General features: G+C 40.5%; 1 protein-coding gene across 1 annotated transcript; it reads left to right on the top strand.

The window, feature by feature from the left end:
- The first annotated feature begins 11,343 nt into the window (after nt 1–11,343).
- LOC135711314 (uncharacterized) lies at nt 11,344–13,674 on the top strand. Its single transcript, XM_065234103.1, has 2 exons — nt 11,344–13,585; nt 13,618–13,674. Exons 1-2 carry the CDS (start codon nt 11,453–11,455, stop codon nt 13,621–13,623), a joined length of 2,139 nt encoding a protein of 712 aa, XP_065090175.1. The 5' UTR covers nt 11,344–11,452; the 3' UTR covers nt 13,624–13,674.
- Nucleotides 13,675–14,040: the final 366 nt, after the last annotated feature.

The raw sequence follows: 14,040 nt of genomic DNA, 5'->3' as shown, positions 1-14,040 counted from the left end.
CCTTAAGAAGACGCGGTAAAATCTGCAAGGCTTCTTGAGGAGTAATATCTTTGTCATTAGAAGTGTCTGCGTTAAGCTTTAGCCTATATTAAAGTAATACGGTTATAAATAATTATTTAAGTTTAAATCAAATCTCATGGTGCATCATCTGACAAAATGAGCTCTATATCTTGTCTAAAACATAAGAATTGATCAGTACAGATTCTCCAATACATAAAAAAAATGAACTTACGTCTCGTCTTTCAGATTTTTTTGGAAGATTACGGGTGATGCATGCTTGTGCAAAGTACGTTTGTTTGCGTCAATTTTGTAATCACGCTCAAGAAAGTGATTGCTGCAGATCCTAGATTTCTTTGAAGTTTCTATGTCTATGTGCTGTCCAGTAAATATTAAAATGGATCTGATCCACATTTTCGTACTATTTTGGTCTGCTGGGAATCTAATAAGAGGTTTCAATGGAAGTAAAATGTAATTTACGATGTAAGATGGTTATTGAAAGAAATTTCAGCTATCGGACACTAATCTGTCATTTCAAAACGACAAACAAGGCGAACACGAAGATTAAAATTAAATTGGCAGTTAGTTTGAATTTTAAAATCCATATCAGTTAACAAACAAAAGCAAATTTCAATCAGCGAACGATAAGTGTAGTCACTTCAATACATTCGTACCGTTGGCTTGAAAGGTATAAAGGTATAAACGTTACCCAAACTCTATTTGTGAGTCAGCTAATAAGCAAATAAGTCAATGAAGTTAATTTGTCAAATAAAATGTATCAATAATTGCGCGTATAGCTTATGTGTTCATAGGATTTATGTGCTTCCACAAATACACAGCAAAAATTTCTTCATGTAACGCCCGATATAAAAAACTCACGTGCATTGCAAACTATTTCTACAAATCCCTAGAGATGTACCAGCTCTAGCTGAAAATCTTCTTAATAAAGATAGTTAATTATTCCTTCAAATTTTAAGAGAATCTTAAACAGTGATCACACGATTCCTGGAGTTTAACATTTTTTCCTTTATATAAGACTTTTCGCAATGAATGTTGTGACGACACACAAAAACAAACTGGCAAGCTGCAAAAATGTCATGACATTTCTAAACTGTTTCCTGACAGCGTCAGAACATTTTTACACAAAGAAGCAGACAAGACTGGCGGTGCGTGCGACATACATTTATGGAATGTAGAATGCTGGTGATTTCTGGCTAATTACTGCATATATTTGATGTTTATTGCTTAGAATAAAAAGATAAGAATGAATACTGACCACTCCTAAGCATAAATGTTAAAATTAAACTTAAATAAGGGAGTTGGTAATTTACTGTCACACGCAAGCTTACAGCTAAAATGTCACTACAATAAACTATTTGGAAAAGAATAGGTTGTGACATTTTATTTTTTCTCTTCCGTTCGCTTGGAATGTGCATGAGCATCAAAGAATCATGTTTATGGTAACCTTAAATGCTGTTCTTTTTTGATTTTTATTTAGCTTACGCTCGTTCAATTTCGTTTTACTCTATGTGCTGAATCTTGCAAATCAACGGAATTCAATTTTAAAAATATCATATTAAAAGCGATCCTATCACCGGGAGTCCACGGTACTATAATTAAGTAGTTATTTTTAAATACGCTGACATTTGATTAAGCCTTGATACTGCCCAAAGAAGGCCGCCACGACCGTATAAATATATTAAATTACATGAATTGTTAATTATTCAGTACCTTTTATGCTTACCTGTGGCTGCTATTATCCATAGCGTTGGAAAGATTCCGATGGCATTGCTCGATAGTACAACGCATTTTAAATTTAGAATATGTTTTGAAAGCAATGAAAGATCACGGACACTATATCACTTAAACAACTAGAAAAAAACTTAAAAATACTGTTTACAGTGATGAAATCTTAAACTAATATGTACACGATCGATTGTGAGCAACTACTATTAACACTTATAAAACTAAAATTACTTAACGATAAAACGTATACACTGTATAGTCCTGCACCGAGGGATTTCAACAAAAAAAAAAACAATCGTAACTATCACTACACTGCGAGTGCTTTTAGTTCCAGCATATAGCCTAGGGCGATTGAAAAACACATCCGGGAACAAGTCGATGTGCGGTATAATAGGTAAGGAGAAAGGAAACTAGTGCACTCTTTCGTTCTCGCGTCTTCTTATGCTGCAACAGACGTGACGTCACGTCTGTTGCTGCATAAGAAGACGCGAGAACGAAAGAGTCCACTAGTTTCCTTTCTCCTCACCTATTATACCGCACATCGGGAACAAGTACACACTAAGATTTTTTACAGGAGTCAGTATTTTTTTACTGGGTTTTTGAATTGCTGAAAAACTCAGTAAAAATTCAAATGACCGTTATCCGTAAGGAATCAATGAAATCGACCAATTTTATTTTCTATCATTTAATGGGGTTAACAGAACTAAGTATGTACAAGTTCAGAACAAATATTCTCATTAATAAATTTTCCACAAATTTTTAAACTTTTACCGAACAGTTCCGCAATTCAAAAACTCGGAAAAACCGTACTGACTCGATTAGTGTGTAACGACTTAAATGAAATGACACATCCACTTCTTTGCTTTATGCTGTTTACGCTTTACATGTACCGACCGTCCCGACCGTCCCGACCGTCCCGACAGACGTGCTCTCTTTCTCTTTCTCTTTCTCTCTCTCTCTCTCTCGCTCTCTCTCTCTCTCTCTCTCTCTCTCTCTCTCGCTCTCTCTCTCTCTCTCTCTTTATCTTTCACACACACACGCAAGCGATGATGATGAATTTTGATATAATTAAATCGATTGAATTCCAAGATACAATACAACACCAGTAATACGTCTCACTCAAAATTTATTCTTGGTTTCCTTTCGACATCCACATGAAGTGAAACAAAAACATGTTTTCTGATGTGAAAAAAGTTGTGCTACCAACGATGGCTGACCCCATTGTTTACGTACGGTGGAGACATCTACAATTTGCAAGTGGGTACGTGAAACTAAGGTTTTCTGTCTAGATGCTCGGGCGGTGACCTTCACCCACACTGACGAAACTACCCATGCAGCATCAATCATAGTAACCCATGAGTCAGCAGACAAAATTTGACAGCTCTATCAGTCGAACTCTAACCGTGATGGCAAAAACAGTGAAGCAACTACGTTCAGAAGTGTGCGCGTTCAAAGAACGACCCCCGCCGCGTCGAAAACGGATACCGTGTGGACTTTGTGGACGCCGGATACGCCCGTTCCGGCATCTACAACATCTTGGCACTATTAGACAACAATCAGAGCATCGAAAGAAAGCCCGGTTCCGGACGGCCGATGACCCTGAGCGACAAGAAGCTCCAAAGGATGTTGAAGAGGAAGACCGAGGGAAAAGTGGCTACATCGCTGCGTGCGCTTGGCCGGGAGGTCGGTGCAACCGGCCAAACAGTGAAAAAGTACCTGGCGAACATGAACATACATGTCAGGAAGCGGAAGTCACGTCCACTGGTTTCGGAGCTGCAGGCAATGACCCAGCGGCAGCGGTTTTTCCCGGCAAATCGCGACGTGGCGGTTGTGATGGACGACGAGACTTATCTCACCCTGGATGGCAACGACTGGCAGGGCACTTCGTATTTTACTTCCCCCGCGAAGGAAGTGAGCTCCGAGGTGAAGTTCATTTCACACACCAAGTTCCCCAAGAAGGTGCTGCTGTGGCTGACAATCAGCGAGAAGGGGATGTCAAAGCCGCTCTTCTTTCGCTCCGGACTGGCCGTGAAGGGGGAAATTTATAGTACGAAATGCCTGCCGGACGTTCACTTCCCCCACCACCTCGGCCCACTACTCGAACCGATCGTTGGAGGAGATGGAGCGACTGAATATCGATGTGGTACCCAAGTCAGCGAACCCGCCCAACGTCCCCCAGCTGCGTCCCATCGAGAATTTCTGGGCCAACCTGAAGCGTAAGATCTACTCCAACAATTTTGTCGTGAAAACTGAGGAGGAATTGATAAATGAAACGATGAACTACACGCATGTTTTCGTCCGCCATGGCGAATGTTCCGGTTAACTGCAAGTAAGCTTGAATAATTACCTTCCATGGGAAATTTATCAAAAGAAATTATCTGTCTTAGCTTTTTTTATCACCATCCGAAAAAAAAGTCCATTTTTTTAATGCAAACGATGCCAATGATGAAGAATGCTTTAAAATCTCGATAAAACTTCCAATGAGGATTTTTTAAATCATCGAACATGTTTGGAACGAAGGGTCGCTGAATTTTATGAAATTTAACCCACAGGTAAAAAAAAAACCGGTAAGAGACACCACTCCACTATTCGAAAACGCAAAGTTCGATTTACTAAAAACGATGCATTAAACATCATTTGTTTGTGCTAGCCAATGATTAAGGAGTTTTAAGAGTTCATGCAATTGTGCTATAGTGGATTGCCTCCAGGGAAACCGGTTCTCCGAGTTCAGATTCCACACTTTCGGCGTGTAGTTTTATCGAGAGTCTCGTCATCGTGGGTGAGTTTGAAACCGGTCTGGTTGGCGAATAAGCCTGCGAAAGTGCTGATAATGTGTCCGCCACGAGTTTTGGTGGTGATTTGGTGGCCGTGAACCAGCAAATTTTCCGTCAGAAAGCTTTCCGCTTGTAAAAGTGCTCGGCTGCTGGTCTCTCGCCAGTGTTGGAGATTGCGAGCACTTTGACGGATGCCTCACTGAATACGCCCAAGACTTGACGGGCGGTAGCGTAGCTTGTTGTGATGTAAGGGCACGGTGGCCTTTTGAGTGACCGTTTTTGCTTGCTGAGCAGAATATCGTGGGTTAGTACCAGTGCAAGTTATCAAACTACAGTACCAAACTAAAATGTCATATGACAGGCTCTGTCATACGACACTGTTGCCGAAGACCGTCACGAATGTATGTATTTTAGTTTTTCTCATATTAAGAGCTGCTGATGTTGTGCTTGTTTGAATTCTGAAAATAGCAAGCCACGATGTCCTAGTAATAATATTTTTGATCAGAAATGGTTTAATTTACAGCAAATTGAGGAATTATATCGAAATCACACATGTCATATGATAATTATTTGAAAATTTTCTTTTTGCTCGAATGTTGTTCTACCGTTTGTGTTGTGTGAGAGAGACGACGGTAGAGCATGAGAGTACGAATAAAAACAGACTGTCGCGCATGACAACGAAGCGTGTGTCGTAAAAACGTCAACACTTTCAACCCCTGGTTTGAACCCAATCCCCTTGCACTACTGAGCGTAATGAAATTAGGTTAAAAATAGGTACGTAAGAGAAGTAAAATGAATCCTGCTACAAACCCAACCCTTTTATCCAACATCCCAGTGATTCCTCGTGGAAGTGCAGAGGTAGCAGTAGTAAAATTACGTTTATTTCTGTTAATTAGGATTTTACATTGTTTTAAAATTTTAATTGATAAGCCTATCAGGCTCTGCATCTGTGTCTGATTTGTTATTCTAATTTACGTATTCACGTTTTCCAACTAGTCTACATAATACCCCTTTGGGGTTCATTTTTGGCTTAATTGAAAAAAAAAAATAAATAATTTGATTACCTACCTAATTATAAATAATTTAAATTAATTTGCAATAGCTTTGAGTGTGTTGGTTTATTTCCTTTTCATTCCGGTATATTTGCTTATCTTTTGGCAGATACGCGTATTTCGTCTACTACTTGCAGACTTCATCAGTGCCAAGTACTCAACAACACTTGGCACTGATGAAGTCTGCAAGTAGTAGAAGAAATATGCGTATCTGTCAAAAGATAATCAATTTTAACGGAATTAAAAGGAAAGAATCCATCACACTCAAAGCTCTTCATAAGGGGATTCCGTTAAGAGGTTCGACAAATTTAAAAGACTAATTTGCAAGGTCACACATCACTAGACTAGCTCGACGGCGTGAGAAGTACTTCATAGCTGGCGACCTGAACGCGAAACACCAGGCTTGGGGCAACAGTCGACGCAACCAAAACGGAACAATCCTGAACGACGAACTGCAAGAGGCTCACTACGCCATATTACCACCGGGCACTCTCACCCGGTTGAGCCGGTCTGGTGTACACTTCACCATCGACATCTTCATCAGCAACATTGGACAAAACATCTCGTAACTTGTAACCCACCACAAGCTGAGTTTGGACCACTATCCGGTGGTGGCCGATGTGGGCTCATCCGTCAACCGACTCCAAGCTTCCCGACGCAACTACCATCGTATCAGCTGAGATCAGTTCCAACACTGTGTCGACTCCACTGTCAACTACGGTGTCCTTCCGGAGACGCCCCTTAGACGTTGACCGGTGTCTGCGTTCCATCGAGGAGGCAATATCCCGGGCCAGGGATCAAGATTCAAAATATCATTAGACTCCGTAACTCCATTCGAAGGCAATAGGGTAAAGAACTACTTCGGCCTAATCGCCCATTTTGAGCCAATCGAGCAGAAAATTTCGAATAAAACCATGATTTCAGAGTTAACAAGTCAATTATGCGTTTGGTACAATGCTTTAGTTAATAAGCTACGGAACGAAGTCAATGAGAACGCGTGGACCGAATCAATTTTTATCTTCATCCGATAGGCCGAAGTGAATTCATTGGCGTTTCAATGGCATTTCAATGGGTTAGGCCAAGTTTTGAATCCGTAGGCCGAGTTTGGCGTCAAGAAGCAGTGTTAGACTTTTGACAATATTTCAGCGATTGGTTTCTCTTTATCAAATCTTATGGTACGTACGGAAAGGTAAATAAATTTGGAAGCCATAAGTAATAATAACATTCCGTTTTGTGCTAAACTTCGCTAGATTAGGAAAGACTAAGTGCGGGTTGTGCTTAATAGGCTGAAAATGGGGTAGTTAGCCCTACCAGCGTTCTGGCTTGCCTGTCTTGAAGACCCACTGCAACAAAAACCATCTAAGCCAGGATGGTGGGCCTGAAAAATCAAGACTTTGCTAACAGGATCCGCTCTCTCCCAGATTGTGCAAAGCCCTTTTGGAAGCTAACAACAATCTTTAAATCCCGTCCCGGCGCCCAGTGGTTCATCTGATAACTCATCAGCTCCCATAATCTCGGTCAAAACATCATCAGCCCTCGCGAACCTGAGATTGCTGAAAACGCAAACAAAATCTCCATCAGATTTCCAACAATTTTCCCGAGGAATCCGAGATTACAGCTGACGAACTGTTGGCCTATATCAAATCATCTAAAAACATGAAGGCCCCAGATTTCGACAACATTATCAATCTGGAACTAAAACACTTGAGTTAACAACTATCTATCGGACAGGACGTTCCGAGTCTCTCTGAATAGCATCACATCAGATGCTTTCAACATCGGTGCCGGGGTTCCACAAGAAGGCATCTTTGGCCCCATTTTATTCAACCTGTTCACCTCCGATATGCCGGCTCGCCCTGATGGTGGATCGTTGTCTCTGTTCCATCGTCTACAAGGGTAGGGTCATCGGAGCTCTGACTGTCAAACTTCAGAGAGGCCTGGACGTCCTGTCTGAATATTTCAACAGCTGGAAGATCCGTATCAATTCGGCAAAGACCCAGGTCATCATCTTTCCACACTCTAAATCTCCCATACTTGTTCCGTTGGAGACACATAAGATCTGCCTGAACGGTACAGTGGTGGAAAGGTCGAAATAGCTAGTCTACCTAGGCCTAAAATTAGACAATAAGCTTATTTTCAGGGAGCACGATAAAAAAACCAAAACCAAGTGTAACATCTAGATAAGATCACTGTATCCACTCATCAACAGGAGGTCTACTCTATCCCTGAAAAATAAGCTTGCTGTCTGCAAACATATCATCCTTCTCGTAATAGAATACCAGATGCCAATCTGAAAGAGTTGCGCAAAAAGCCACCATCTCAAATTACAAAGGATCCAGAACAAAATCCTGAGAACGATCCTCAATAGTCAACCGTGGACTAGAAACTCTGAGGTCCACCGCCTGGCTGGTCTTCAGACACTGGAGTTACGGAGAGCTGACTCCATCGCAAGGTTCAGAGATTGTTGTAGGCGATCCGATCAACAGATCATCAGGGATCTGTCACGTTAGGTTAGGTTTAGGTAAGTTAGGTTAAGTAGGTAGAATAACAAATTAAAAAAATATATACAGAACATTCTTCACGAGAAGAGAATTTTAAAACATTTCAACCCTCACCATCCCTATCCAAAAGGGGAGCTTGCCTTGCCTCTCCAAAGGGGAAGTTTGGTAAAGATATATGATAAAACCGATTTTTACTTTCCTAAAAGTTGTCAGCTCGCTGTCTACTCTCTATATGCAATTTTCACACTGCCGCAATCTAAACGGAACTATCAATTATATACTTCATCTCCTCCTCCTCATCTATCGTATAAAAATTACCACTTTAGTCTGTTATTTTAAATTAGCATCTTCAACTATGTAAAACATTTAATGTAAAATTAAGTGCTCTCAAACCGAAACATAAGCAATTCGACGAAGATAACGTTTGATTGAATTGATTTTCTCGTTTCTTTCAACTGATTCTTATGTCAAAAGGACCGCTTACATGCGTCGTTCTCAGTGAACCGAAATTTACATGACTTTTTAGTAGTGTGCACCAGACACGTTTTGCACTGCACTGTCCTCTGTGAACAATTAACGGAAAACAGATGTCACTGTAGACAACAGCATTTTTGTCGACTAAATGCCATAATTGACCTAAAAAATCATTTAGAGATTTATAAAAAAAAATGTAACACAAAATATTGACACAAAACAAGCCGTGGCAATTTTACTACTAGTATGGACCCTAATAAATCGGTAAAAACATAAATGAAAGGATTATATTTCACAAGATTTGATATCATTAGTAATATAATTTTGATATAAACTGAAAAAAGTGCATCTTAAATCTCATATTTTAAACCTCTAACCTGCATTTCCCAGAGTTGTCGTCATACAAAAGTTTGATTGTAACACCCTAACCTACTGTTTGAAGGGTTAGCCTCCAAATTTCATTACAAAGTGCCATTTTGGGGTACGAATTATTTTTTTTTTTTTCAATGCATTATTATTGCATTATTGATTTTCAGTCATTTCTGGGCATTCATACAAAAAACCTTTGCGTTAGCGTTAGCGTTGTTATGATATACTTCGTAGATTGGATACTAGCGACACTCACGTATCTTCTGAAATCGTTCATACAAAAAACTTTGCAAATCAAACACTATATTCCATTTTAAGAACTGTTCTTCTTTCCCGTGTCATTGATTAATTGTGAAACCAATGTTAAACACTGCTCCTGTAAAATTCCACATAACGATTCATACTATGATGCATCGATGATTTCAGAATTCCAGAAAAGACTTTTCACAACATACTGGTCTTCCAAACAAAATCCAAGCTATCATGAATTACGCTACAGACAAGTGCCATCGGTAAGCTCAGAAACATGAAACGGTGACAAGATTGACGCTTCCAAAACACATATTTCATTAGCAGGAGAAGTATCAGCATTCCATTAACTGTATTGTTTCTATACGATTTGATCGTGAACCTTACTGAAAAGTCTGCAATTTTTATAATCCTGAGGCTTTAAAATCAACCCTCTCATTCTAGCAATTAAAACGAGCATGTCCCTGGATATCCGCTTCGATTCAACCATTTCCACCAGCATCATCACGTCCGGTACAGCAACACATCTCCACTTCCTACCAGCCAAATACTCAACTCGTCGTAGTCGTCGCGGTTATCCCAAATGGGGCTTTTATTGCCTCGCTTGACCCTGATTGGCGTAAAATATTGAATCTCTCTTTGATGAACCGTTGCCATCGGCTGGCCAACTGGCAAGCAAACCTACCCCAGTGGCGACAAACAGCCAGATGAAGTATGCACCTCATCAATATAATTGATTTTTTTGGGTTTTTAATTATTTCCTCATATCATTCATCGAAGTTGCTTTTCCTCGGATATAATAATGCTTGCGGAAAAATTGCAATTTTTATAATATTTCCCATACAAACCGTGCTCGCAGTTCCCCTGCCAATTTCGAAAAAAAAAAAGACAGACAAAGGCAGCTCGTGTGTTTCAATTCAGGGTCCCCATTATTGGCTTTGTCTTATTTCGATAATTAATTGAATTGTTGCTTCACATTGCAAAACTGACGGTCCTCATTTTTATTTTCCCTGTTCTGGTGCATAATGAGGATAACGTAATGAGTTAAAAAAAAAATACTTCAGGCACTGATTGGTGATATGAATTCGGGAGGAAATGTCGTGCCCTGCGGTTGAGATGCAGTGAGTGACAGGTTTTTGCACCATTCGGCCATGATTACCATAATCGAATAAATCGCACGCTCAATTTAATGCATTTTCTGTTTGCTTAATTGAATGTGATTCAATCGGTTTCTGGAAATGGCGACCAAATGGATTTTGTGTCCATAAACGAGAAAACAAAAAACGGCTAAAATTGAAAAACTTTCAAAGCGCACAAAGCCATCGATGGATCAGCTCATTCCTTTCCTTGCTAACTCAATTTGCTTGGAAAAGTAACGTGATGATGACACAATGATGGAACGACTACGTCCGTCAACAACGAAAGGGCTTCTTCTCATCAGCAGAGACAGCCATCTAAGATAGTGATCAAGCATTTTCAAATTATCCCCATAAGTGAATCCCGGGAAATGCTCCACCCATGATGACAAAGGAACTTTGCATCCATTTCAGGGATTCCAACCATTTCCAGCATCCCTATAACCACATCATGAATGATTGGAAAAAGTTTACAGGGAAGCTGCATCGTTATCAAAGAGAAAGCCGGACATGTGACTTATTGTGTTACGTCAGTTGTGCAGAGGAAAGAAATACAATATAATGAGAGAGAGAAGGATTAGTATTTTCCATTTAATTCCACTACTTTATTTGCTTATCCTTGACAGATACGCGTATTTCGTCTACAATGTGCAGACTTCTTCAGTGTCTTGTACTAATACTCGACTGAAGAAAAACATCGCATTTACCGAATATATATTAACACAGGTACATTTTCACTTAGTAAATGCGATGTTTTTCTTCAGTCGAGTATTAGTACAAGACACTGAAGAAGTCTGCACATTGTAGACGAAATACGCGTATCTGTCAAGGATAAGCAAATAAAGTAGTGGAATTAAATGGAAAATACTAATCCTTCTCTCTCTCATTATACAGGTATTCCACTAAGACGCCCACATTCATCAGGATTCATCATGGCAACCAAGCCGTCGGAGCCAAATAAATTCATCGGATTGAAGAAAACCATCGCATCGCTTCACAAGGACTAAGTGAAAATGTACCTGTGTTAATATATATTCGGTAAATGCGATGTTTTTCTTCAGTCGAGTATTAGTACAAGACACTGAAGAAGTCTGCACATTGTAGACGAAATACGCGTATCTGTCAAGGATAAGCAAATAAAGTAGTGGAATTAAATGGAAAATACTAATCCTTCTCTCTCTCATTATACAGGTATTCCACTAAGACGCCCACATTCATCAGGATTCATCATGGCAACCAAGCCGTCGGAGCCAAATAAATTCATCGGATTGAAGAAAACCATCGCATCGCTTCACAAGGACGTAGCATTTCTGAAGAAATGCCAAAAATATAAGGTTATACCTATAAGCCATAGGATTAAGGTACGGACACCCACCCCACCCAGCGTAGTAAAGAGGATGGAAGCAGAGTTCATCAAGGATAGCATCAGACGGCTATATAGCAAACTGGACATGAAGGTTTTGGAATGTTATTATCTACATCTCAAATTGGCCAAGGAGTATCCAATTAAATTCCAGGAGTTTCTGTCTAGGGCCAAGGTAGCAGAGGAGTGCGAATCGGATAGGAAGCGGAAGCTGCAGGATAGGAAGCTAAACAGACTACGGCAGGAGTCTCAACGGAGACGGACGACACACCGAACGGGTGAGCAGATCCCATCAACCATCACCACGACGCCGAGGGTTCACTCCATTGATGGGTTGGTTGTCAACCGATCGACGACCGCATTCACGGAAGAACAATTGATACACCTCAACAAGGGGCTAGGATACGCGGTTACAACCAAGCCAGACGTGGAGCAGATCATCATTGACGTAGAAACAGCGATTACCAAGACGCTTCCAACAACATCACAGAATACGGTTAGGACTATCACATCGAACATAATCAAGGACGGACAGGACGGACGCGCCAACGAAAAAGAAATTCGGATTGTAAAGGAGCTAAAAAGTAAAGCAGTATACTACGTAAAGGCAGACAAGGGAAACGCGGTCGTTATCATGGACAAGGACGATTACGATAATCAAATGATAACGAAGATTAACAACGGACCGTATAGACAGCTTCGAGTAGACCCCTTACAGAACATAGTGAAACGCGTGGAGAAAGCACTGAAGGAGTGCAAATCGATATTAGGAGATGGAGCAGGTCGTATACGGGAACCCAATCCCATTCTACCCAGGATCAAAGGTCTTCCCAAAGTCCACAAACCAGGAAATGAAATGCGAGAGATCGTGTCTGCAGTTGGTTCCCCCACCCACAAACTAGCGAAGTGGCTAGTCAAAGAGTTCCAGAGTATGCCGAATCAGTTCCAGAGTAAAGCAGTTAGTAACACCCAGGAGTTCACCCAGCAACTACAATCTTCAGGAGACATCAACGAGGACGAGATTATGGTATCTTTCGACGTCACAGCTCTTTTTCCCAGCGTACCGGTCAAGGAAGCGATCAACCATTTGGAGGACTGGCTATTAACACAACGAGAGGATGCAGCATGGAGAAACAAGGTTCGGACGTACCTTAAGCTGACCCGCCTTTGTATGGAAGAGAACTACTTCTCTTTCCGAGGTAACTTCTACAAGCAGACGAAAGGAGCCCCAATGGGAAACCCCCTATCCCCCTTCTTGTGTGAACTTTTCATGGCCAACTTGGAGACAATCCTGAAGGAGAAAGGACTATTACCAAACCGTTGGTGGAGGTTTGTTGACGATATCTTCAGCGTAGTTAAACGGGAAGCCCTTCCACAAATTTTAGATGAGATCAACAGAATTCATAAGGATATCAAATTCACTCACGAGGTAGAAAAAGACGGGAAACTCGCATTTCTCGATCTTCTAGTCATCAGGGAATCGTCATCATCTTCCTCGCTTGAATACGAAATTTACAGGAAACCAACAAGCACCAAAAGAGTTATCCCCTATACTTCCAACCATTCGTTCCAGCAGAAAATGGCCGCCTTTCACCACATGATTCACCGAATGCAGACTCTTCCACTCAGCGATACAGGAAAGGTTAAGGAATTACAGTACATCTTCGAAACAGCAAGACTCAACGGATACAAGGAGACCACAATCCAGGCAATCATCGATAAAAAAGCGAGAATTCTACAAAGGAGATTATTTACAACCCTCACCACAGCACCTGAACCATTGAAACGAGTGTCCGTTCCATTTGATCAAGATATTACTTGTAAACTAAGACCACAGTTAAAACAATTCGGATTAGATTTAGTTTTCACCAGTAGACATAACCAGTTGAAATCATTGTTAGGATCCACTAAAGACCCAGTTAATGTTTTAGGTAAAGCAGGTGTATATAAAATAAGCTGTAATCATTGTAACAAAGTATATGTAGGACAAACCAAGAGAACTTTAGCAACTAGATTTAAAGAACATATAGCGGAGGTTAATAAGGCCAAAAAGCAAGAAGAAAAGGGCCTAACATATGATTTCAAATCAAAGGTTGCAGAACACATATTCACAGAGGACCACCAACTATCGACGGAGGACATAACGATTTTACGAACCGTATCTACACCATGGAAATTGGATGTTGCAGAAAGCCTCGAGATCAACAAACAACGTAATTCAACTTTACTCAACAGGGATCAAGGAAACGGACACACATGGCTTTTCAAGTTACTACCTAGGACACATCAACGAGTAAGCAGCGGAGTACCTGTTCCTATAGAAAATTAAATTTAAGTTTACCTAGTTTCTAAGTGAAAATGTACCTGTGTTAATATATA

Source organism: Ochlerotatus camptorhynchus, unplaced genomic scaffold (genome assembly GCF_037179485.1).
Source record: "Ochlerotatus camptorhynchus isolate MF236.1 unplaced genomic scaffold, CSIRO-AGI_Acam_v1.1 ptg000432l, whole genome shotgun sequence".
NCBI classification, from domain to species: domain Eukaryota; kingdom Metazoa; phylum Arthropoda; class Insecta; order Diptera; family Culicidae; genus Ochlerotatus; species Ochlerotatus camptorhynchus.
Note: the sequence above shows the minus strand (reverse complement) of the source record. Positions and strands in the feature narration are given on the sequence as shown.